Source organism: Amphiprion ocellaris, chromosome 6 (assembly GCF_022539595.1).
Source record: "Amphiprion ocellaris isolate individual 3 ecotype Okinawa chromosome 6, ASM2253959v1, whole genome shotgun sequence".
NCBI lineage: Eukaryota > Metazoa > Chordata > Actinopteri > Pomacentridae > Amphiprion > Amphiprion ocellaris.
In genome coordinates, this window is record NC_072771.1 from 13,250,265 (window position 1) to 13,277,357 (window position 27,093).

Sequence of the window (27,093 nt, forward strand, 5' to 3'; positions counted from 1 at the left end):
TGAAATTAATGGACAACACTCTATTATTAGTTGCCATACCGCATTTCTAATAACACAAATTGGTATTTTAGAGTATTCAAATTGTTTCAGTTAATTGCCATTTATATACAGACAAGTGACAGATTAAAGGGGAAAAAACAGAAAATGTCTTAGTACAGCATTGGGCCAGCTTCAGCGCTTCTTGGAATAGATTCTCCAGGTCTCTACCGGAGGGACGACCACCACTCTTCCAAAACACATTTCCTCATTTGGTGTTTTGAGAGAGCGCTGTCCAACATGTCAATCTAAAATCTCCCATAGGCATTCAGTTGGGTTTAGATCTGGTGGCCATCAAAGGTCATAGTGCATTATTCATTCATTCATCCAACTATTTAGTGATCCCTTGTTCCCTATGGATGAAGACATCGTCATCCTGGAGGAGCCCAGACCAATCAGGATAGAAATGTTTCATCATAAGATAAAGGTGATCACGCAGAACAACTCTGTGTTGATTAACAGTGACTCATACCTTAAGAAGGACCTGGACATGTCAACGCGTCCCATCACTGTAGGAGCTGGGGTTTTCCCTGTAATTTATCACCCATCTGTGGTTGTAAGCAGCTGTCCTGAGCACTTGTTCATATTTCAATTGAACTTATTAAACATCTGCAGTATAAATTTGCTATTATACTTTTGTGACATTCTGATCCTTTTCATTCTGCAAGTTAACACTGGGTCAAAGTAACATGTGGAAAACGTGAGAAATGAAGTGCACTATGCAAAACAGAGAAAGACAGAACTACATGCCCAATTGATTCTAAATCAGACTTGATCTTTAATGACTGATACATGGTAACCTTGCAACACTCACTTATACATTCTAATATAAAATAAAATAAAACTATGAGCAAACATCACACATCAGCATTTTGATAACAGCTACTGGTTCAAACTGAAAATTAGTACTGTTAAGAGGTATTTTGCACACATACATTTAAAAGAAAATGAGAAAAGTGGAATGTTTAGTACCTTCAGTATCTTCTATTACTGGGTTTCAGACTGCATTGACAAGCAACAAATTCTTTATCCTTTTGGTTTTGATAATAGCATTCACAGCGTGTTGTTTTGTTGCGAGCCAGTATATTTTCCCCCTTTTCTTGTTCCTTGTTTGCCCCTGCTGTAATGACGTCAGCAGGCTGATAGTTTTACACAAAACCAGCATTCAGCAGAGCACAATCAGTAGCTATCAGTATATTTCTAAATGCACTGCACCTGTGCTCACAGAGTATACCTGCAACATCTATCTGATAATTAGAACCAAACTGTGACTAGAAGATGCCTATGATGATGAACAAATCAACGTACTAGAATGTCAATCTACATATGTCAAGTGCCTATACATGGAGAAAGGGTTCATAATTCATGGAGGCTTTAGTTTCCACTGTGATTTGCAGAGTTGTGGATTCTTTAAAAAATGTCAGAAACAAATTCCGAGTGTCAACTGCACAGGATCACAGCAGTAATCCCAGTATTAGAGAGGAGCATGTTTGAATGCCTGTACAGTGAGGTGAAGAAACAGATCAATAGCAGAGCAATAAAAATAAGATGTGAGTAATACAGGGACTGTATGTGTGACAAGAAGTAGTGTGTCAAAATGTTGGGTTGTGTCCGACCACGGTCAAATAGTATGTGAAAATAACTACCAGTGTACTAGATGAATCACCACATACATTAAAATCAGTGAGTAGCAGTGGTACAGTACTGAAGGTCAATTTAGTACACCATATCTGACATTTTAAATGGCTCTTAGAATAGATCTGATGTGGTTGACTCCATCTGCAACTAGGAAGTATTTCACTGTAGTATTTCACCGAGGTTTGGTGCGTCTGTATGAGCGTCTCAGGTCTCTGCTTTCTCTTTCTGCTTCTTGCTCTTTTTCAGGAACGATGGCGGTTTGAACTTCTTTTTCTTCTTGGATGGGGACTTGGAGGGTGAGCCCTCGGGGGTGCCACCTTGCGGTTTGGTGGGCGGAGCAGCAGGTGTGGAGGAGGTGTCGTTGGTTGAAAGAGCCTTCATCCCCTTCTCTAGCTCCTCTGTCGTCTGCTTCTCCTCCTCGCCTCCGTTCTGAATGGCCGGAGAGTCAGTCTTTCCCTCTTCTGCTCAGAGTTTTTTTTTTTTTTTTTAAACAAACAAAGCACAGAGCATTTAGCAATCAGGCACAAAGTCTCGAGTCGGGTGCAGCTGCAAAGCTACATGCTAGACTCGTCACTGCAGATGAACATGCTTGCTGAATGAGAAATAGGTTGTCATATGGTTTCTCCATACTTACTAGTGAGACAAGACCATAGCACCAGAAGTGTGCCCTATGAACAAGTGTGGAGTAACATAGAAAAGGACAGACAGACAGACAGACACAAAAGGAGAGAGTACAACAGATACAGTGGATACAGAGACAGGTGGGTTTACCAACAAAAGACTGAAATGTGGCAAATGTAAATCAAACAGTAACCAGACATTTTGACTTAACTATTAACAATAAAGGCTGCATTCCATTTATTTTTAGGCAGAGCAGATTCCCTGGCACAGAAAATACACCAGAGCCTTTATTAGAGCTTTAGTTAGGAGGACTTGTAGTAACATGGTTGAACTTATTACTGTATGAGAAGTCAAAATGTCGTCCTTGACAAAGATCGAACACACACACCAACAAAAGCTGACACTCCATGTTACTCCTTCATGTCTCTGACGTGAAGACATGTTCCCAGTCTATAGAACACGCTGTCAACAGTTTTCACAGAGACTGCAGCATGTTCCAATACTGAGGTGTCTTGATTATCCAGAGAAAGTGGGACAATAGTCTTTGGTGAGAGGTGACACTGTTGAATATTTAAAATGAACACACAACTGAAATTCCATTCACCTCTATTGTAATGGGTGGAGGCAGGGATTTATTTTGTGATATAAGCCATAATCTTGTTCTCCTTCAGCAGGACTTTATTTTCTTTTTTAATCTATAACTACAGCAACTAAAAAGCTGTCACATTTTGGGTAGATGGACAAATCTGTTTGTCAAATGATACATCATACATATTGACGAGAGACAAAGGTAGAGATGTGGATTCAATTAAGGCCATTTTGGGGACTGAATAGTTCCCTTTTATGTGTACAATTCCTAACTGTTTTTTAATATTATATTTTGACAAAAGAATATTTTAACAAAGGTCCACTTTTGAGATTTTTCCAGCGCTTTCAACCACATCTCTCAGTCACTGAGCTTGTCTGTGACTTAGCTTTATGCTGTCCAAGCGCCACCTGCTGTTGAAGCCCCAGAATATTACCAAAATGGACCTTGTGTTTGGCTATTTGAATGAAACTACCATTTCTAAAATAAAGACAGGTTTTCACACTCAATACTACATCTAAATAAAATAGGAAAAAGATACTTTAGATCCCTTCAGGAATATGTATGAGTATACACAGTTTTTATCACCCAGTTCTACCTGAATGTGTGTTTTCACCACACAGAGTCAGTATCTGCTGTACATGAGGAGGAGTAACATGGCGGTCAGTAGGTATTTGAAACATGAAAGGGTAGAAGCAGCACTGAGTCAAACATGAGTCCACGGAAGATCTGAAGCAGGCTGCAGCTCAGACCTGTAAGGCAAGACAGGCAGCACCCGGCCGAGCCTCACCTGACGGAGGAGGGTGGCTCTGTGAAGGGCCCTTTGTGGGGGAGGTAGCGGGGGGAGGCTCCTTGTCATTTGCCACCTCCTCCCCTACTTACACAGACACAGACACACAGTGAGGGACGGTGAGGGCTCAGCTGTGCAGGAGGTTAGATTTGTGAGGCCAAGAGGAGTGAACACAGTTTACACCACAGACACACGTGACGTCTTGTGTGTAGAATTTTAAACTCAAAAATGATCACAGAATTTAACATAAGTCATGACCATAAACAAAAAAAGAGACCAGTGCTGAGAAGACTGCAAGTCTCTGTCTGCCTCTACACGGCATGATATAGTAATTTACATGCAAAAGCCCACAAATCTGCCGTGTTGCTTCACAGTACTAAATCTGAATTGAATATTTTTGTATTTATAATGCTACACACACCTGTCAGAAGGTTAGAACACTTTGAAATGTGTCAGTAGAGCAAGTGAGGGGCGGCACATAATGTTGCCTTTACTACACTATACTGCTAAAAATATGCTCCGTGGTGCTACGGAAAGGCAGTTAAAGAGCATCAGACGAGTTAGGAAACTAAGTAAATACATCAATAAATATTGCAGTTGGTTAACTCATTAAAATGAACAAATTGAATGGCTGAAAATGAATTGAATCACAACCATGAAACATAAGTGCATCACTCTCCTTTAGTCTGGCTCACAGTCTGTTTTAGAAGAGGTGATATCCATTACTTTAAAACTCTCCTAGTTATAGTTCTGACCTTTCAGTACTGTGCTCACCGGTTTGCACTTTCTGTTCTTGGCTGCCAACTAAAGGGGACAGAGCTTTTGCAGTCAGGGCTGTCAAAGATCAGGAACAATCTGCACGATTAAATCAACTCAGCTTGGTCAGTGATCTCATGTACGTCTCTTCTTAAAACATGCTTTCATTGAAGAGGCTTTCCTCATTTTATTTGAGTTGTATTTTCATTGAACTGTCTTTTATTTCTTTCAATAATGTTTCTTTTGTTTTTTACACCAAGTTGCCTTTTTATCTTTCTTTTAAATCCTGATGATGTCATGATGCATTTTTTATTTTGCTGCTTTATGAAGCACTTTGTAATCTTGGATCTGGAAAGTGCTCTATGAATAAAGCCTATTATTAGTATTAATTAAGTTTTGTTTTATCTCAATCTATTTTGCTCATCAGATTCTTCTTACTTTACACACATTTATTCATCTATCTGTTCCCCATTTTGCCCAAGAAACACCATCTATTTTCCTGACCAAATATCTAGTCCAGTACACTATATGATATTATTTCAGAATAATATTTCAGAATAAAACTAACTAATGCTAAACACCAGCTATTCCAGCTAGCAACAAGGCAGAAGCTAACTAACTACTTGTAAAATTGAAAGTGTGAACTAACTCACAGTCGACATCAGTCATGTTTTTATGGAGGAAACAGCAAATCCCTGAAGTTACATTATACAATCTGCTGACCTCCCCAGAGCAGTTGTAGCGGTATATTAATACCTGTTCTGTCTGTAGCAGATCTCCACTAAAGGACTAAATTTTTCTAGAAAAGAGCTTACACAAGTTCACCAGAGTTGGCCACTAGTAGCTAACGTCCAGTAATATTTTGCCAATAATAAGTTTGCCACTACAAGCAAACATGTCCACTGGTTTACAAGGCCTTGGTGGAGTACTGCGCTCTCTGAGTGCTTTTCCAGTTTGCTTAAGAAATTATGACCAACTGGGGCAACATTGACAAAGGTGTACCCCAAATACTGGCCAGCAAACTAAAACCTGTTTTTGTAAGGGTGTGGTTAAAATGTGATGAAATATTTCATTACCACTTACAGGCATGATGTTCAGTTTCTGTACACTTTTGGCCACATAGTGTTTAAGACAACTGTTAATGTAATTCTATTGTAATACTGCTTTCAGGATGCGTCTAGCTCAAAACAACAGTTAGTCTGCTGTTATATGGTTAAAAAGCCAAACAGAGGGAATAAAGCTGAATGAAATGTACCATCGGCCCCTCCATCCTGTTTCCTCTGCACCTCCTTGCGGTACTCCTCCAGCTCCTGGTCCGTCAGCTGGTTGAAGGGATTCGGAGGTTCTGGCTCTGGTGGGACTTTGGGTGGGCTGACTGGGGACTAATGATGAACAGAAACACAAAGTCACAGCTTTAAACTCTGAAGATCAAATGGGAGGACATAAAGAGGAAAAGAGTGACAGACAGTTTACCGGAGGACTGTCTTCTGTTATGACGCTGGCGAGGACTTGAGACTGTGGTCCTGCAGTTTTCATGTCCTGACGATTCTGCTGTCGGATCTGAAGACAAAATGATTTTAGTAAACACTTTTGATACATGTGACAGTACGCAGAAAGTCGACATGGGAATTGTGGAGGAGAGACAAACGGGAAAAGCAAGTGAAAGTTACCTTGTTTCGTGTCTCAATCACCTCTTGAGGGTTGGTAAAAAGAGGCACAAACTGGTTTGGGTTCTCAATCTTGATGGATGTGCTGCCAGCTTGTGTCACCTCTTCTGTCTTTAACCACTACAGGTAAGAAAACCAACATCAAAACAACATCTTATGTACTATTTTAAAGAAAAAAGCAGAGACGATTACTGAATATGAAGACTCTATCTTCCGAATTCAGTCACGTGGCTACAGTTCCTTCATTCTTGACAAAAAAAATGTTTTGAAGAGAGATTTACTAATGTGCAGTATGTTTTGCCAGCAGAGGGCAGCCTCTGCACTGCAGCAGTTCTCACAGAGATGGTGGGCTTCCCCCTGCAATGCAGAGAAGAGAGAGAGAGGGGAGGGTGGCAGGAACAGCCAAGCTCCTCCCACTGATGTAAGACAACCTCTCTCATAATGCTTTGTCTTTAAAGGCCTCATCTGCTTCATCTTTCCTCTATGGTATCAGGGAATTTGAAACAAAAGCTCTGCAGTCTACATCAGTCTCCACAGGAATCAGAGGGACAGCTGCTGATTTTGGATATATATCACAGTTAATTATTTTGTTGCTGTGTCTGCCTCCTCCTTGCATCATCTGAAAGCATAACTCCAAACTTGAACAAGTTTTAAGTCTTTTCTACTTTTCCCCTTCACAGATCACTTTGATCTCACTCCAGGTTCTGATCTCTTTGTTCTCTGCTGCTCTTTCATCATTTTTTTTATCCCTTAACATTCAAACTGACACAGTCTACCAATCCCCCTTTTGAACTGGGAAACATTATACAATATTTAGGTCAAAATGGCCAAAATTTAGTTGTAGAACATGCAGAAAAGATACAAATTTTTGGACTATATTTGGAATCTCAATCACAGCGACTTCCAACATGTATTGTTAGTACAGATCCAGATCTTCCCTCCCTGGAGGCTCACAGTGGTGCGCTGGTGTCCTGGGCTGGCTTCCTCCTGGTTGACTTTCTGGTAGGTGTTGGGGGTGTTCAGCCATCGGGTCCTCTCCTGCTGCTGCCGCTGGGCAAACGGGTGCTGCCTCAGAGCTGGGTGGACTCCGTCATCGTCAAACTGGTGGAAGACTGTGACGGTAGCCGGCACCTCCACCTCCCTCCGTGTCCGCGACCGCTCTAGCAGCACAGGGAAACGGTAGGCGTAGCCGGTCCGGTAGCCCTGAAACACAACAGAAGGAGTAAGCTTTAGAAGGTAGACGTGCATTAAGCAGCTGAATCTTGGTGCTGACTACCATACTATGAAATCAATTAAGTACTATGGCACTTTATTGATGCCTGTGGCTTTACAGGCATCTAAAGAGGAAGCAACATGTCTGAAAATCTTCCTGTGTTCAGCTTGTAGATCAGTACAGTTTCTGTGGTTTGTACTTTTCTTCTCACAGAGCAGCTGAATCCGACCTGTGTCAAGCTACTGTTGATGCAAAATGAGGAGTTCATGCTGCTGCTTCGCATTGAAAGCTTTCAGCAAACCACAGGAGGGCTTTTAAGCTTTTATTGTGAAGCAAATAAAACAAATGCAGCAGTATTTGTCAAAGTGCTTTTACTCTGATAACAGGATGTTGGAGATGTTTACGACTAGCAAAGTTCACTTCAGGTGCATTCCAATACCAATACTATCATACTATATGCCAGATAAAGATTTAATACATCCCATTACAAATTATGTCAAATGTAGTATTCCAAAAATACCAGGATGTCCTACTACATCTGTTGGGACTTTGCAGAATGCAAGCCAGCATGTTTTTCTGGCCATTCTGACCCACAATCCTCTGTGCAGGTACGTCACATTCATCTCGGTGTTTCTTGCGAGTATAAATAGCCTTGGCCACCCATCGAGAGGACATGGACAGATGACAGTTCATTTCACACTTCAAACTGTGATGGTCAAAATTTAGGGCGCAAGTAGTACATCCCAACTGTATGCACGCTGCATGACACAGTAAGTACTTTGGAAGGGCAGCTGTACTCTGTACTTGCAGCAAAAAGGAAAAGTGTATGACTTGGAACACAGTCAACGATTTCTAGACATCTAGGGAAGACTGGTTTCCAGTACTGGGCCAGTACTTAAACTCACAGGGGCAGGCACAAGCTGGACATGAACAGGAACAGCCTGACAGTTTTGACCACATTAACTCTGAGTGCGCCAAAACAACAACGACAAATAGTAGCTACCAGACGTAGCTCCAATTTTATGTGGACAAAGGAAATCGAAAATTGGAGGTTTGTTATTTTAGCCTATATGGTGAATCTTCAGTTATTGATGGTAATGTCAGAGGGGAGAAGGCTGCAACTCCACGTGGACATAGAGAGGACAGAAAAAATTACACTTGTTGTCCTTTACAAGTTTAACCGATCGCTGTCAAGACCCATATAGCAGTTTTTTGGGGCTGTTCAAAAGTACAGTGCTGAAAGTTTCTGCAGTGGTGGATAACGATCTTTCCTGAATAAATAAATAAGCTAACTGGTGTGTGAATTGGTTGCATAAGAGCTACAGTTACCACACATATCCATTATTTGGATTTAATTATCTTAAAGGACAGACTTCAGCTGATTTAACAGATTTTGTATCATGACTTCTTTACAGTGGTGACAGAAGTATTCAGATCATATACTGAAGTAAAAATACTAATACAATAATGTAAAAATACTCCATTACAAGTAAAATTCTTACATGAAAAATTCTGCTTAACCCTTTGATGCACAACATGGGTCAAGAGACACTCATTGAATATGGGTCACTTTTGACCCATGTTGTACATCAGAGGGTTACATAAAAGCACTTAAGTATTGCAAAATCTAGTTGAGGAATTAAAACAGAAATGCTTGTTTAGTCCATCTGACTGATATATTATTATAAATGACATCATTAGATCAATAATAGTTAAACATCAGTGTGTCAGCAGTACGTTAGTATTGAAGCTGCTGCAGGTTACAAATACTTTATATACAGTTCATATTGAGGAACAGTACATACATTTGAGGGTTTCAAACATAAATAAGGGGAGAGGAATGAACAAAAAAGTTCTGATCCACAACTCTGTTGTCAAATTTGTGGATTTCTTTCTAATATTTAGATTTTTGATATCTATTGAATGAAACCATGTCATAAGTTTAGAGGCAAAAATAACTATTTGGTGGAAAAACCACTACTTTAACCTTTAACAGCATGTTGTCATTTAAAAGCTTCTTATTATCTATTGTGTAAAACCGTCATCTAAAAAGCAGCTAAAGCTGTCAGATAAATATAGTGGAGTAGAAGGTACAAAATTTCTCTCTGTCACATAAAATTGAAATACTCAAATAAAGTACCTCAAACCTCAGCAAACTGTACTTAAGTAAAGTACTTGAGTAAATGTACTTAGTTACTTTGCACCACCGCTTCGTTTTTAAGCTACAGGATGAAGATATCAACAGTCACAAGATTGAAGCCGTTGAACTGCATTTACAAGTCAGACTACAGTACATAAAGCAATCCCATAAAACAGAAGAGGAACACATGCACCAGCAGCAATGTTAGATAAAAACTAATCTGCACAGTAATGTGAGGGGTTTTCTGTCTGTATTTAATATTGCATGTGTGAAGAGGTGGAAGCAGCAGCAGCCACAGCGAGCTGCTTATGGAGCTCTGCAGCTGACAAAACCTTCTGCACTTTATGCAAATCAGCACGCTTAAACCTTTTGATGTGCCACTCTTTTAATTCCAGCAAATCTTTAAAGTGGTTATCTTGAATATGAGCGTTGATCTACCATAAAGTTGGGAGAGTTTCAAAAGACGTATTAAAAAAGAATTATTACAATCACTGCAGAGATGTCCTGACTTGTTATAGGTTCAAAAACACTGAACCCTACACTTCCTATAACGGGACTCACTGGCATCCAGTGCCAAAGATGTTGGCTCCCTCATTAGTTACAGAAGACTGAATAAAATTGAACTTCACATGTCAACAAAATCTAAAAGATTTGTGTGTCCTCAACCACCACTGAATCTTCTGTTCAGTAAACTGAAACTGCTGCCTACCAGGTTATCAAGAGTTCTCATGAGGGCTTCAAACTCATGTTCTCCAATGCGACTCTTATGCAGTGGTCCAAAGGTGGAGCCAGCCCAGCCGACAGTGCCAGTCGGGTTGGGTTTGTGGGTGGTTCGGTCCAGCAGAATCAGGTTGTGTTCTCCTCCAGCACAGCACAAAGCTGACACCTGTAAAGATGAAAACAGACTAAATTCAAGCAACTGCAAACACTCTTTAGCTCTTTTTATCAAGGAAAAGGAGTTTAGGTTCTGTTACCAGCAAAATTCTGCTTCATACACATGCACATTAAACAAGCACAGCTTTTTTAAAAAACTATTTCCTGTGTGTGAGGCAAAATATGACCTCACAGTTACATATCTGCTTCCCTACAGGCTACTGCTGCTCCTGTAGGATTACTGCAGTGTTTCTTTGGCACATGACACTCCTCTAGTGTATTATGCTGCAGTGCAGAGCTGTTGGCTGAATTACAGTGAAAGGGTACCAAGAGAAGGACAACTGCCCAGGTGTAAAATTGGTGCATCTCCATTACCTTCACATGCTAATCCCCACACACACACACATGCAGTGGCAGCACTCTCGTTTCCAGTATGTCAGCTGTTCATCAGTGTAGAGTGTGCGTGTGTGTGTGCGTGTGTTACCTGGATCTGGCAGGCAGCCTGGATGTGGTAGATGGTGTAGAAGGCCTCCTCCACAGACTCCCCCAGAGCCACAATGCCATGATTCCTCAGCACCAGAACCTGGGATGCATCATAGAATCAACATCACCACTGAAATAAAACCAACTGAACTGTGAGCAGCTGCAGCTTCAATAATTAATCCGGTGTAAGGCCACGTCACCTCATGTCGTACCTCTGTTCATTTATTCATTCTCAAGGCTTAAGTAGGAGGCACTGGAGCAGCCGAGTCAATTGCTGATATGTGTTTTACGTTTAGTCTTGTCTCTTGTGGTGTGCTCACCTTACAGGTGGGTCCTAAGCTCTTCTGCAGCTCCACTCTGTCCTCCTCCACCTCCATGACTCCATTGTAGTCATAATAGGCTACGTCCCCAACCAGCAGAGCCTCATGGGACAGCGGCAGGAGGCCGCACTTCATAGCTGAAACCTGGGGACAGTTAGCTGTCAGTCGTGGTAGTAAAGGTCATGATAGTCACAGCTCACACAGTGTTGGAGTCACAATGTGCTTTACAAGCAAATCCATGATGGACAATGGTGTAATGTTATCAGAGCTCACACAGAGCAAGGTGACATTGGAAAGACTGCAGCTTTGAGACAACATTCACCAGTGATTTCAAATGTGTAATTTGAAGGATTTTTTGTGTTTAGGGTATGAATAAGGAGACATTCAGCTGTGTGTATGTGTGTCTGCACTGACCAACAACAGTGTAACAGTGTTTCCTCTAAACAAGATAGGACATCAATTTAATCAACTAAAACTATGCTGATAAATATTTGCTAAAGACTTTTTTTTACAGGACAAAAATTAAACTAAAATGAAATAAAAAGTAATATTTCAAGATGGGAACTACAACAAAATGTTTATTTATTTTTTGTCAATATATAAAAACAAAATGATGTTGAAGGAAACACAACTGAACTAATCACTGCTTTGATACAAAGTCTTATTCAGTGACCAGTAGCATTTGTTGGATTACACATTTGTATCTTAGCAATTAAACTAGCCGCCCTTAAAATTGGAGTATCTCCTCTCAGACAGAACCCAAAATGTGAAGAGCAACTTAGTGAATCATCGAATGAATGAGCTGCTGCTGCTAATAAAGATGGTTCTGTTCAAACAGAGTTTGAAAATGATAACTGGCTTTACTGAGGAGAGTCTGTCTGTTTTATCACTGTAGTAAAGGGGGACATGGACACTGAGCCTTTTCCACGAACCTCGTAATAAATGAGAACAACATCTGCAACCATGGTAACTTTATACAAAGATGGCAGAAATTTAGATGGACTTTCAAAAAAGCAAATATGAGACTAAAACGTCACTGATGAATACTAGACTGACATATTTGTTGCTTGTGTTGACTATATCTAATTCAAATCAAAGATCTAAAATGTGATTAAAACTACTACACATTTTCATCAAATGATTAAAACTAAATCATGTGCCAAAATGAACCCTGCATTATGTAGCTATGAGCTCACACCACCCTGCACCTCAGATTTGGCCCAGGCTGACTCACCGCGGCAGTAGCTGGTGTGTGGAGGTGAAACAGACAACGAACATCTGGCCGAGCGGAGTAGATGGCAGAGTGCAGGCTGAACTTCTCAGTGTCCACTCCCAGGTTGGTGCTGCCCTTCTCCACCACTTCTCCCAGGATATTCACCTTCACCTGTGAAACAACACAGCACCAGCAGCATGTGTCTGTCAGAGAGGTCACTATTAACAGCTCTGCTTCCAAACAAGATATTAACTTATTCACAGCTATATTCTCTTATATGCATTTAGTATTTGGCTAGCAAAGTCAGAGTTCTAATATATGCATACACCAGTGAAGGAAATTATAACATCAGTAGCGTCTGTCATAAAATCAGTTTAAAAATACATTTCTGCTTCTTGGTTCTATTTAAAACTTCTTAGTATGGGTGCTCAGATAGATCAGCTGGCTGAGCGGATAACCCATAAACAGGGGCTATAGTGCCCAACGCAGCGGTCATGGGTTCGAATCCAGCCCACGGCCATTTACTGCATGTCATTCCCCCACTCTTCTACCCATGTTTTGTCTCTCTCTCCACTGTCCTATATAATAAAGGCCAAAAAGATAACTTAAAAAATAATAACTTGTTAGTACTGGGGTAATTCAACCATAGATGCTTAAAGCAGAAACCAGTTCTGAAGAATAATAATGATACAGAAAGCCCCACGTGCAAGTTGACAGTATTGGTTTCTTAAGTTTGTTACATATGAAACCCTGGAAATAAGAATCCATGTTTTGGAGACTGTCATCAGTACACTGCAGTTTTAATTTAAAAGGGCTCAGCCATGGCGCTGACTCCTTGTTTTATTTATGTTTAGGGCTAAAACAATTCCTTGAGTTATTCGAGTAATTTGATTAATAAAATTCCTCAAGGCAAAATTCTCTGAATTGATGCTTCATTTAATCCACTACATACTAGACCCCAGGTCATTAACTGGTGGACCACAGTCCGAATCCAGACCCAGACTTCATCCTATACGGACCCAGACCTATAATCAATAAATTATAAGGGGATTTTAAATTGACTATTTTAACTGGCGCGATTTTTTCTAGTGTTTGCAGCATTTAGCAGATCAGAAGACTGAGCTACAAAGGCAGCTTGACATAGTCAGGCTTTCTTTGTTTGAGTCAGCTAGACAAAAACTAAAACTTCAGTCAGAGTTAACAGGTATGAAGGTTTAGTTCAGACCAGCTTCAGTCGTTGCCAACTATGCGGAAGAAGATCAGCTAGGTTTAATAGATAGTGGTAGACAGGCATCTCTGCTGTCTCTTCAGTTTCTCAAGATTTGCTGCTTTGTTATTTTTGACTCCCTTGTGTAGTTTGGAGTGCCAAACTGCTCATTCAGTGCAGGTGGACGTCCAGAATGAAGGCTCCATGTTGAAGTCTTTAAGATCCCTCTTCAAAACTTTCCTGTACCTGAGATGAGGTCTGCCAACTATGGTCTGATCTTCAAGTCAGAACGTTAAAGCAACTTGGGTTGTCCTCGTACTTATCAAGTGCTTCTCTCGCCTGCAGTACATCTTAATCAGAGGAGAGGCTCGGCCAATATGTCTGCAATGTCCTGCAGGTGCAGGGGCTGCCATTAAGTTGGAATGTCAACTTTACGCCTAACATATACATGGGACCCCACTCCATGTCTGATGGTTGGCCGGTGACTGTTGAGTTCATATGTCCTTTGGAGACTGAGTCCTGGGTAAACCATCTATCCATTTTTAATGCAGCAGATTGTACTGGGTTACACTGTACCAGTAGCAGGTAACACGACCTGACCCGACTTTCGAGGTATGAAGGTGGTTTTCAACTTTCTTTGTTAACTCAGACTTTCTGCTTCAAACAGGAGCGTTAATGCATCATTTGACTCGTTTCCACACAAAATGAACTGATCGCAAACAGGTTGTTTTAATGGAGAACAATGAGGAACATAAACATTTCTGACAATAAAAAGCTGCAACTGGAAATTATGTAACACAGAAATGCTGGTAGAAAATTGTTAAACATGCGCAGTGTGTTTATTTTAGCGATAAATGCAGCTGATTATTTCTAACAGACAGCTGCACAATAAAACTATCAAACTTCATATATTCAAACATGATATTGTATTGAAGTGCATGTAGGTCTGAAACTGTCTCATAATGAAGAGAATCACTTTAATTTGTGGCCAAATCAAAGTGAAATTAATGTTATTGATTGAACATCCTCTGTAATAAATACTGATCAGTTTTCTTATTTGTGTTTTATCAGCTGCAGTACCAGCAGTTTCAATGGACCCACCTACCACCCCCCATTATCAGTCTGAAACCTGCCCCATGTGTCGCTAATCCTGACTCACCAGACTGGATCCAGTAACCTCGCTGTAGGCCAGGCCATCTGGAAGCACCAGGAAGTGTTCCTGTTCCTTACTCACACGCAACTGTCAGGGAGGAAAAATGACACTGGTAAGAATACATGCTGAGAAAAGAGCAGAACATTACATTACTGAGAGAAAACTCTTCTGGAGTCTATCCATTAGCACAGCAAAAAAGGACAAAACAGAGCACAGATGCACAGATTTCTATCCTCTGACCAGAGATAACAGGCTCCTTCCTAACCTTGTTACTGCAGTGCTTTTCTTCTGTATTGACTGTTCGAACGCTTCAAAGTTCAAATGTCATGTTTCATTCATTCTAAACAGAGTTAGTCAGTGCCTTAATACTGCTGTCAGATCAATCAATGACTCACTAGAAGTCCAGAAGTTAGCGTCATTACTACAGAGATAATCTGACCAAAGCTGACTATTGTGTGGGCACTAACAGTCAAATAAAGTGTATTTCGCAATCTTCTACTTACACTGATGTATCTCAGAAAAAGAAAAAATAAAATATAAGGCCAGGAACATAAAGTGAAAAGGTTGAAAAACTAACTGTGAGACAGGTGCGGCTGATCTGGGCCCAGCCGTACAGGTCGAACAGGCGATGGGTGCTGGCCAGCTTGCAGCGCATCAACCTCTCCCCCTTCACCATGCTGCCAGGTTCCCAGCCATGCAGGTCATTGATGGGTGTCACCATCATCATGTCTGTGTGGGGGAGGGGGACAGAGAACCACACAGAGTCAGAGTGCAGTGAAGATGATGGTCTGTATATATAAATGATAAGTAGGAGAGCAGCTGATTTTAACATAAGGATAAAACCTTGGCACTTAATATCCTGCTAACGCTATTTTCTTTGTACTTTAACAGTACTGGTCGTTTTTTCCCCATACAGGTTTTCTATCTAATTAAAATCATTTATCTGCATGGGGTTAATCTGCATAAGAATTCATCCACACTGCTTCATGACAACACTTTATCAGTGCTTCAGTACTTCTCCCTAAACACAGCTTGTAGCTCATGTACAGATTTTTTACGTGAAATAAAACCATTCCAAAACCCCTAATAGAACAAATACATCTCCTTTAAATAGGCAACTTATCATTTTCATTTTTCCTTCAGTCATGCCACATTTGTGGACAAATACTATCCCAGTGGTTGTATTCATACATTTTCAGTGGCATAAACTTTTGTCACTGCAAGAAAAGCACAGGTGGAACTAACAACACTAATGATGACTGTGTCCCTTTTAAGGTGGAGACACTGAGAGGTGGCCAGACATTGCCAACACCTCCTACACTCAATCAATCACTCATTTTCTCTGTCCACATTTACTGCTGCTTCCAGTGCTGTTATACTGTTTAAACTGACAAGTATCTTTACTTTGGTGCTGCTTTAGGTCTGAGTTTTTGTAGGATGTGGAAGAATAGAAGCTATAATTACATTCATTGGTTGATTTCAGGTGTGAGTGCTCTGCAGGAACAGACCAGTTCATCCCCAACTCCAAGCTTGCAGCATTCAGCGTGGTTCTATTTCATTTATTGTAAGACCAGCTATGTAAACTGAATGCAGTTAAAGTTAACAGTTAACCAATGACAACAGTCACAGGTTTTCTAAAAACTGTTAATTATCTTTTACATTTTGTATTCGGTGGTATCTCAGGTGAGAATTGCACATAAATATTGAACTGAAACTTAAAAAAATTCACTATATTTGTTAATAAAATTGCAATATTTTCTCCAAAACATTCAGCCGAAAACATCAATCCCTCCCCAAACTTTGATGCAGCTTCATGGTAAAAGTAGGCCACACTGCCACATTGCTGTGCTGCCACAGTGTTTTATTCATAATTGCTGTGATTGATTATTGAGGGAAACGTTGCACAGCGAGCACACCCAGCCTCTATTTTTGCCCTGATGATCAATGGAGACAACTCTGTCTAATCATGAAATGAATATCCACAGTAGCAGCTGATTGCATAATAGTGGATAATCCAGTGTTAAGAATGGAGATTCAGGATGACAAAACACTTGGATTAAAAATAAAGTAGGGTACTGAGCTAATGGTAATAGCATTTGCTAGTAGCTGACAATACTAACTCACAATCATGGTTGAGAGGCTACTTTAAAAATGTAATTTGATACAATTACTAATTACATACTGAATTAAGTTTATTCTACAATATGCACGGCAGAGGTGCCAACTTTCAGTTATTTTTAGTTTATGTGAGACTGTGAAAAGGCCTGTGGATTTACAGAGTTTATATAATATACTTAGACCAGCAGGGGAAATGCAGCAGTGCGTTTGATAAGTTCCACAACACAAAAACACCTCAATATTTACAATAATGTGAAAATGTGCCGTGCATAAATGTGTATAACTCACCATGTAGACATTCATATGGATTCTGCAGGTATTTAATAAAGAACAAACTAAACAAACTGAACTTCAGCTCCTGTTGTTTTGTTGAACTACAATGATTACTGGTGAGTCGTGCTGACATGTGACAGACTCAGTCTTCTCACAGTAAAGTTGTATTATTATAGACATTTTAATCTGCAATAGAGTGAAATTGTAGAGCAAAGTGAATGAGGCAAAACACAATAAATAAGTTTTGCTGAAATAATAGGGAATGCGATTCTGTCTTTTTGTTCTGTAACTTTTACATTAAATAGTTGCATTTTGTTGTATTCTAATTATTGTTGGAATTGATCTGTTCCATTGCTTTTGTTACTCCCGAAGCGAACATTGACCACAAAACATCAAAACACTTGAACTCATTAAACTGGTCACTTGCCATTGAAGTTGTCAACTCTGGTAACATTGTTTCAAATCTAGGGATTACATCTGACTATGACAATGTTTATAAGGTAAACAAGGTTAAAATGGAATTACGGAATGCATAAAGGCTTATTCAGACGTCTAACACATACTGGAGGGTGAGACTGGCAGGGCGGCTGGAGATCCATGTGAGGCCATGAAATCAGCCAGCTGTCTCAATGCCCAGAGGTTGGATGAGCTGCCACCCTTCTTCATCTGTTCCTGGATCAGCACGTCCAGCTCCTCTCTGAATGACTACAAACACAGATTGGACATTAATACATTATCAAACATGCATGTATACACAGATCATCATCATTTTCAGTTTAATATCAACCCTCAAAGTCCCTGTGTAAAGGATTTAAACACTTCAATACTGGATAGTCCTTTTCTCCACAAACAAAATCTCAGAGTAATTTAAAAGATACTCTAATACCATGAAAATTCATGGGACTTTGAACAAACAAGATGACTAATAAACACTCCTCCTCGACAAGGGCGAGAGTGAGTAAACATATCTAATGAGTCAGTCCCATGCTATCACTCCTTTCACATTATGGCCACCTTCTCTACTTCACACACAATTTCACCAGCATCATGCAGCTTCACAGCTTCCCTTGCAGAGGCAGAAGCTCACAGTCCTGCACTCAGATTGGGGTCCGGCACTGACGGCAGCCCAGAACACATTTATTCTAATGTGAGGAGGTAAACACATCTGGAGAGGACAGAGAGAAATAAAGGAGAAACAATCAACCACAAAGCTAAATGGTCAGCTCACTGGACTCTGAAGGAGGCTGGAGATGCGTTTCTTATGCTGCGGTCCGGAGCCGGGGGTGGAGTGCTGAGGAGACGGGAGGCTCTCAGGGACCCCATCACTGGGGCTGCGCTGCACCGGGGTGCCCTTGGGGGTTGGAGACTTACTCATCTTCTACTGTTTTGCAGTGGGTGTCTTACAACCAGGCGTGGGTGAGAAGAACTGTAATGAAAGTACACAGAAAATAACATTACAACTGTTGTAGGTGTTGCACTTTTGAAGTTGGTCATTGATTTAAACTCTAAAAACTCCTCTAATTTGTAACATCCCCATGAAAGTGATACCTTTTAAGCTTAAAATGGCTTAGATGTACACTACCGTTCAAAAGTTTGGGGTCACCCAGACAATTTCATGTTTTCCATGAAAACTCACACTAACATACTTGCACAAGGGTTTTCTAATCATCAATTAGCCTTTCATCACCATTAGCTAACACAATGCAGCATTAGAACACAGGAGTGATGGTTGCTGGAAATGTTCCTCTGTACCTCTATGTAGATATTCCATTAAAAATCAGCTGTTTCCAACTAGAATAGTCATTTACCACATTAACAATGTCTAGACTGGATTTCTGATTAATTTAATGTTATCTTCATTGAAAAAAATGCTTTTCTTTAAAAAAAAAAAAGGACATTTCTAAGTGACCCCAAACCTTTGAACAGTAGTGTAACTCTAAACTGTTGCTTCTTCTGGAACATGATGCCCCCAACGCTCTCTCCACTCACTGTCCCTTGAGCACACCAGCTCACCTACAACTCTGCTCAAACAAAGAATAAAATTACTCTATGCTACACAGTGAAAAAAATATAGTGTAAATTGGAGTGATTCGGTCCCATGTTCAGACCAGAAATCGATTCTCAAGAATAATGATGGAGAAAGCTACACTCTGCAAGGACCGGTTCCTTTGCTGATTACTCTGCCAAGGAAAGCGGTGGAGTTATGTGACGATCAGCATTGGTTTGTCTGTCTGTTCACAACATCACTCATAAATGGACTAATGGATTTACATGAAATTTTCAGGGAAGGTCTGAAATGACACAAGGACCAATTGATTAGATTTTGGCAGTGATGCGGCTTATAGTCTGGATCCACGATTTCTGCATCATTGATAACGGCACAGAGTCACTGTAACTATGACTACAAGTGAACACTACATCAGCTACCTGCTGACGATCACATGATTGCGATCCTACTACAAATCGACCACTGCAGACTTATCGGGACTTATCCGTCGGAAATGATACAAGGAATGAGCAGCCTTGGAGGAGTACTGTACTCTCTGAGTGCTTTTCTAGTTATGCATGAAACTTCAGAAGTGTGAATCTGTATTTTTGAGACTGTCATCGGTACACTGCAGACAGGGGTAAAGGTTCTAATAAGATAAATGTAAAAGTCGCTGCTGAGGACCAGTGCAGACCAGTGAGTATTTATACTCCCATCTAATGCAGATGTTTTGTCAGGGACCAAAGGTGTGGCCAAGTGTGCTTGTAAAAATCACTACTTTTCATAACACCCAATCCTTCAGACATCCGTACCGTCACTTCACTGCAACATGTGACAGCAGAAGCTCCATTTTACAAATAGCGTCCTCTCAGCAACAATGTAATTTAGTTAACTTGAATAAAGCATTTTAACAATTGCTGGAATTGTGATAAATCATTTAAGAAGAAGTGTGTCCATTTTAAAATCTTTTGAAAATAAATCATGAAATTTATCTCACAAACAGTCTGGACATTTTCCTTAAGACACATTGTGACACATCAGAAATCACAATCTGAATTCAGAAAACAAGTTTAAATTTGTAACTTCCTATTCATACCTAATGGGATAAATCTATAGCCCAGCATGAATGAAGCAGATCTGATTTCAAGATTAAAGGGTAATGACTTTAGACATATCACATAAAGTCTATGAATGCACAAAGTTATCTGCATCATCTTCATCAGTAATTGGTGAATAAAGCCTTGAAAATGAGAAACAGCATCGGCCTAAAATGAGCACGAACAGGCAGATAATGTCAGTGGGCTGAAAGTTTACAGTTTGGTGTACATTAGAAAAGCATTGTATTGTATATTTGTCCACCTGCCAGTGAACCATCATTATGAGAGTAGACAATAATATGTTGATTTCACTACAAGAGAGACTATAGGTTCTCGGTAAGTTAGTTGGAAGTATCAGCATATTGGATATTGGCAAAAAATTAATTATTCGTTTCCCTATTCTTAATCATAAATATGACTGTAGAAGTTCTATTACGTCATATTCTATTTTGAAAACATGACTTGGGGAATCTGACATGAGTTTGCATAATTGGTCAATGGCAAAAACATACCAAAAAATTACCAAGAAAGTATACTAATACATCAGAAATCAGCAAAAACCCAATGTTGTGCATCACTAATTCTAATTATACAAATCAGATGCCCCAAAGCAGCAGCAATAATCCTTTTCACATTAAAAGGCCATCAAGGTTTATCCAAAGAAATGTACGTAAACGTGCAAATAGAAGAAGAACATTTTAAGCTTGTAATTTCAAGAGTACACAAGAGTTCTGCCAAAGGATCCCCTGCTGCACATGAGCTCAGAGAGTTAAAACATCAGAAGAGATCCGGCCAACATGATTAAATATTAAATAACAACCATTCATTCAGTCAAAATACTCTTATGTACAATTCAACTCTAAATACTTCTGTATCTTGCCTTGGCATTAAAAAAGAAAAATTAGGTTCCTTTTTTGCCATTACAAATACAAACAATATGTTGCGCTACACATTAAGCCTCAGTTTCAATAGATTCTCAAATGGCAGCATGACGATGAAAATCCTACCCTCACATTATGGTTGCTGTATTCCTCGGGGCCCTGCCTGCTGGAAGTGCAGCGCTGTCAAAAATGCAGCATTAGCAGTAAGAGCTCACATGCAGACAGCAGCATCAGAACCACTAACAGGAAGCTAGCAAGTGATACGACTCAGTAATTGGAGAAAGAGCAAAGAGTTACCGTAAGGATCTTCAGACAGGAGCTGGCCCCTCCCCGACTGAACAACACTCAGCTCTCTGACAACACACACAGTGCTGCAGGGAGCAGATAAGGTCCTAAACACACCACACCCTCCCTCCCTCCTCTGCTACCTCTCACTAACTGACTTCATTAATAGATTAGTTGCATCACTGTAACACTACTATTTGTGTGACCTGAGCTAACATACACTCTCAGCTCCATCCTTCAACCTTCCAGAGGCAGCTTTTAAGCTGCTCACTCTAAAGATGCAACGGAAAGCTGCATCAGCTCCATGTGCATTACTAAATCTCACTGTGCTGCACATGTGAAACATCTAAACCTTTAATGGAGTTTCTGAATAAACTGTGCACTTTGACCCGACAGCATCAAGCTCCGGAACGCTGGAACATTTCATCAGCTGTCAAAAGTCATTAGCCAGCCACTGTAGCATCAAATCCTCTACAACATGATGTACTATTCAAATCATTCAAGCAAAGTTCTTAGATTTTTATGAAAGATAACTGTTCTGTTTAATGTCATATTGAATCTACAATCTAAAAAAATAAAGGTACTAACTGAAACCAAAAATGATTCTTCACAGTGATACCATAGGAAATCCATTTTCTTTAAACGTTCTTCAACAGACCACTAGTTACCACAACAAATGGTTCTTGTACATAGGTTCTTGAAGGAACCATTTTTTGATTTGTTTTTTGTGGACCCACTTGGTTCTATTTTGATAAAAAGACATGATAATAGTCCAAGTAATTAAGGGATCCAGAAATGCAGCAACCCTATATTACATTTAATATTTTAATATTTTGGGTTCTGGACCACGGGCCATACAAGAAAGATGTTTTATAGGCAAAAATAGTGACAAATGATGAAAACAATCTGTAGTTGCAGCTCTAATGTTATGCTATCATCTGCCAGCCAATCAAAGAACTCCAATAAAAATAAAGAACATTCAGTATTTTAAAGACTCACATGAAATATGTGAAGAACCATCCCCTAAATACAGATTTTCATCTGTTGGTGGAGGAACCAGAAAGCCCTCTTAAGAACTACTCAGGCACCAGTATTTTTCTGAGAGTACAGTATTTCCAATGTAAACATTGTTTTCTTCTGAACAGTTTTTCACCACTTATGCTTCATTTCCACTTGTTTAATTAACATTCTAATGTGTTCAGCAGTACTCAGTCTGCAAAGGCTAAAAGCAGCAGTTCTCTTTCTTTCACAGTAACTGAATGGTTCTCAGTGTCGATGACTGTCTCTCTAGGGGCCGCGGGGGCTCAGCTGCTGACAGGCAGCAGACATAAAGCCTCTCTCTCCAGGGACGGTCCTAATGACTTAGGGAGAGACATGGACTTCTGGCTGCTGGCCCACTATCTCTGCCTCCTCCTCCTCTCATCCTTATTGTGAAAGCTGACCATGCTGCATCATCACCTCACTTTTCTTTCATAAGAATTCAGGATGTAATGGAGCTGATTTCCTGCCACAGTTTCCTCTCCTTCATCTTACTTAGAACTCAAACACAAAATCTGAATGTCAGGATCACTTATTTTAAGGCTGCAGTTTCCAGTTATTTCCACTCTTGATTAATCTGTCCATTATTTTCTGGATTCATAGATGTATTGCTTAGTCTATAAAATGTCATAAAATTGTGAAAAATATTGATTTGTATGTAACAAATGCAGAGATGAGAAATGTTTTGTTCACAACCCAAAGATGTTTAGTTGAGTCACAGAGGAACAAAGAAACCAGGCAATATTCGCATTAAAGAAGCTGGAAACGGGAGACTGGTGTCAGCTGGAGAATTTAGACGTACTTTTAGAAAATAAAAATACCCAAACTGATCTATCAAAATAAATTAGTCAACAAATCTGAGGTCCTGTGTTGCATGACGCTTGTGAGATGTGATCAAACATTTTTTTTAAAAAGGCTTGAACTAAACAACCAATTTTGAAAAAGTAAAAGATCTTGTGGTACTTTATATTCACATATGCATGTTGGTATTGACTGCTGTAAATCTACTCACTTGCAGTGCTTTTAGGCCTCTATGTCTGAGCACTGACATCCCACAGCACAGAGGCAGATAAGGGTATAATTACCTAAGCAGCTCTGGATTGATTTTCTTTGGCTTCACTTTCATTAGGTTTTTGACATAATGGCTGGCCAGTAAATCCCAACCAGTTATGTAACTAGTTTGAAACAAATCACTACCTTGGCTGTTTTACTAAATAGCTAATGCTGAATAATTGTAAATATTCTTAGAGTTTAAGCTCATGAACTCCACTATAAAATCTGCTTAGATAGCCACATTATTCTGTGTTTGACTGACCTCACTTTAACTACTCGGGTTGCATACAGTATAACTAAAATCCAGACACATTTTTAGTTAACAATTTCTTTTAAACCAACTTTCAATCTAATATTCCTGCCTGACATAAAACAAAACAAGAAAAGCACTGAGAGAGTGCAGTACTCCGCCAAGGCTGCTCAGTCGTCGTATGATTTCCAATGGATAAGTCCCGATAAGTCCGCAACGGTGGATTTGTAGTAGGATCGCAATCTTGTGATTGCCAGCAAGCAGCTGACGGAATATTCACTTGTCATAGTTACAGTGACGCTGTGCCACTATCTCGCACTGATACAGAAATCTTTAAGAAATCCGTGGATCCAGACTACAAGCTGCGTCACTGCCAAAATCTAATTAGGTGGTCCCTGTGTTAAACTACATACAAATGTGGATATAAAGTACCTCAAACTAGCTCCACCTGCAGCAGATACAACAGTAACGTGCTGCTGACACTGATACATCACTATAATTAATCTAATGGTGTCATACATATAAATACATCAGTGACAGGGACCAAACCAGGATTTTAAATTCAGGAGAATTTTTCTTCCAGGATTTTCACTTGTAATGGAGACTTTCAACACTGTATTGGTACCAGGATGTAAATACTTCTTCCCTCACTGGACCCAGGTAAATCTACAGTAAAGTATTATAACATGTTTACATTACTTACAAGGGCAACTTTACTGTATTCAACATCCATATAAATGGATTCATTATCTTTAAACATTTGATAGAAGACTGTGCTCTAAAAATGCAGGATACACCAAATGAAAATGCATTAATGCATGATTGATGTAGAGGTACAATAAATTTAGATGACTCCCTGCAGGAGGACAATCTGGTCTCTATAGCCTCTAATGGGAAGTTTGGCTTCCACTTTGAAATACTGTGCTAACTATAAATAAACAATATCACAATTTAAAGCACTTTAGGAAGGAGTAGATGCAAAAGTAGCTGTAGGCAAGTAATGGGGTTCATTTAAATCAAAGGGGTTCTGCCTTTTTTATTAATTACAGTATGTGACTAAATCAATATTCCTAATGTAAGAAGTCCAACAAATCCCAAATATACGTGCTCAGGTAAAACTACTACATGCATATATGTTTGTAGGTTTGTATGCAGTTGTATGTTAGCTTCTTAGAACTTACATTCTGTGAAGACAATGGTTAATGACAGACTGGCTTTCCTGTTACATTTCTGTAAGTTTAAGGAGTTTCTTCCTCATTTAACTTGGAGATCTTACAGACTCAGTTGTCGGCCAGAATCAGTACAGAGACAATCTGTGAGGCGGCTCCTGGGTACAGTGAGGTTAACTGTATGTCTGTTGGTGTAGGGACTGAATTCAGTATTAATCTTTATCATGGTAAGAATAGTTTTGATTTCTGTGAAAACAAACAGCTATAACTTGTGCCTGCATGTACTAAAGATACACAGAAAACTCCCACTATGTCTGTCTTCACAAACTACAAAAAAACAAGCATCTCTGGGGAGTTTGAACTTTCCAGTAATGCATCCTGTGAAGTCTGCTATGTTTTTTTTTTTTTACATTATAAATATAATTTAATAAGTTGAGGGAACTCTTCATTTATTTAATTTGTCATTTTAGGTCATAATGCCTCAAATTCTAAGAACTTGTGCTTTTAAAGCTGCAAAATTGTCCAAAAACAATTATCTGAATTTAATTTACATAAATTAAACAATATATATTGATTTGACTCCATTTCTTTAGGATGTTTTACAGTACAAACTTAATTTTAAGGTGTTTTACTTTAAATGAAACAACAAAACATTCAATTCATCCTATGATTTGTCCTGGCTTAATCATAGATTTTACAGCTCGTTCTATCATGCTAGAATTATCCCACAGATTTCTACACTGCTGTGGCTGATAACTGCCCCATGCTCTCTGTCTGCTATTGTGCTGTGAGAGATAAATAAGTGAAAAGAATCTGCAAAGCCCACTTCCAGAGAGGATCATGTGTCACATGGAGGAGGGAGAGAGCAGGTCCGTTGAACTGGTCATCATGTGAGTCCAGCACGCAACATTGTAAAGCCTCACATCTCATGATCAGCGGACAGTGCTGTGTTGTGCGTGTTTAGCATCCTTTGCTCATCCACCCGCCAGCGGGCCGCGCTCTGCATGGCTGCCTAGCAACACTCGCACACGCTGCAGCATCAGCACCAGCAGAGCGGAGGATGCACTAATGGCCTCCGCAAAAACGCAGAGGCCAGCGGCGATAGTGCAACACAGCACGGGTCTCCTCTGTAAAGAAACGACCATCTAGAACCCATATATCTCGAATGACGCTAAAATAGCGCATCGTGACCGTCAGGAGCACGGAAAGCCCGAGCTGATGTGAAACAACATCCTCGGGATGAGGCGCTGCCATCACTGACTTGCAGTCACACTCTATTAATATACAACACATTCATGTGGGACCTTCCACTGAGCGGGCCTCCACCTGCAGGACATTTAAAATGGAAGCACCGTGCAGTGGAATGTACGTACATTTCAGTGAATCCGTGCAAGAGATCGTGGCGCAGCGATGAGCGACAACAACACAGTAAACATGAAGGCATCATCTGTGAAATGTGCACACAGTTCTCATGCACGCGTCAGGGAGGGTCCTGTTCTGCGCCCAGACATCTCCCCATGAGCGACTCTAAGCACAAATATGAGCGGTGTACTCACCTCAGTGCATCCTCAGGACCGCGTCTGCCGTGTGGGTGCGGCCCCCCACAGCCCGCCGCCGTCCTCAGAGCAGCAGATGGAGTTAATTACAGCAGATCAGTCAGAGTTCCTTTGTGAGGCTGTTTCAGGGCCTCAGCTGACACCTCTCCAATGGACTCTGGTGTTTTTCATCGCTCAGTGCGCCTGGACCAGCCCACTGCCACGCCTGTCCACAGTCTGCCACCCAAACACTCCCACTCACTGAGCCACGGTGGGAATCCTGCCAGCGTACTGGGTTATTGTGTTTGTGAAGCAGTCCCGCTGGGTTTCTAAAGCTGCCTCCCGAAACGGTGTTTAGTGGTTTAGGCCCAGTCCAAGTCGAGCAAAATATACCACATCAAACAGGCGCCACCTTCTGTTCCAGTGGAGAAGAGCCTGTGATAGAGAAGGTGACAGATTATTAATGCGCTCAGTGGTTTTTGTCACAATGTAGCTGAAATAGACATGTGGGGCAGGTTTCAGGACATCTGGAGCTGCACTGCCTTAGATTTAAAAAAAAAAAAAAAAAAAAAAGTCTGCAGAACATTTTTGTTTGAATTTCGAAAATGCCATGTTTTCAGACCTGGGATTTTTTGTATTTTCCAAAAACGTCTCAACTAGCAAGCCATAATTAAGGTTCAATATCTCCAGAAATATACACTACCAGTTAAA

At 40.2% G+C, this 27,093-nt stretch overlaps 1 protein-coding gene across 7 annotated transcripts; it reads right to left on the minus strand.

The window, feature by feature from the left end:
* Positions 1-790: 790 nt before the first annotated feature.
* add2 (adducin 2 (beta)) lies at positions 791-26,760 on the minus strand. 7 transcript variants are annotated; one of them, XM_055011786.1, is made up of 16 exons: positions 26,404-26,760; positions 18,316-18,513; positions 17,651-17,792; positions 15,274-15,425; positions 14,703-14,783; positions 12,358-12,507; positions 11,124-11,267; positions 10,805-10,903; positions 10,157-10,333; positions 7,049-7,297; positions 6,098-6,214; positions 5,901-5,987; positions 5,683-5,809; positions 3,672-3,755; positions 2,309-2,342; positions 1,994-2,135 (listed from the first exon to the last, which is right to left on the minus strand). In XM_055011786.1, coding segments are annotated over exons 2-16 (1,791 nt in total). In that variant the 5' UTR covers positions 18,463-18,513; positions 26,404-26,760; the 3' UTR covers positions 1,994-2,134. The 7 variants fall into 7 exon arrangements, with proteins under 7 accessions (XP_035809964.1, XP_054867760.1, XP_023138647.1 ...); XM_035954071.2 differs by lacking the exon at positions 2,309-2,342 and having other exon boundaries at positions 791-2,135; positions 26,404-26,759; XM_055011785.1 differs by lacking the exons at positions 2,309-2,342; positions 26,404-26,760 and adding an exon at positions 21,350-21,373 and having other exon boundaries at positions 791-2,135.
* Positions 26,761-27,093: the final 333 nt, after the last annotated feature.

What these genes read in the sequence shown, in the direction of transcription:
- add2 (XM_035954071.2), bottom strand. Translation starts at nt 18,462, where the DNA reads ATGAGTAAGTCTCCAACCCCCAAGGGCACCCCGGTGCAGCGCAGCCCC. An exon ending in TCAGCCGCACCTGTCTCACA is followed by an intron (nt 14,784 to 15,273) that starts GTTAGTTTTTCA and finishes CCTCCCTGACAG; the next exon opens with TTGCGTGTGAGTAAGGAACA. An exon ending in ACACACCAGCTACTGCCGCG is followed by an intron (nt 11,268 to 12,357) that starts GTGAGTCAGCCT and finishes AACTGTCCCCAG; the next exon opens with GTTTCAGCTATGAAGTGCGG.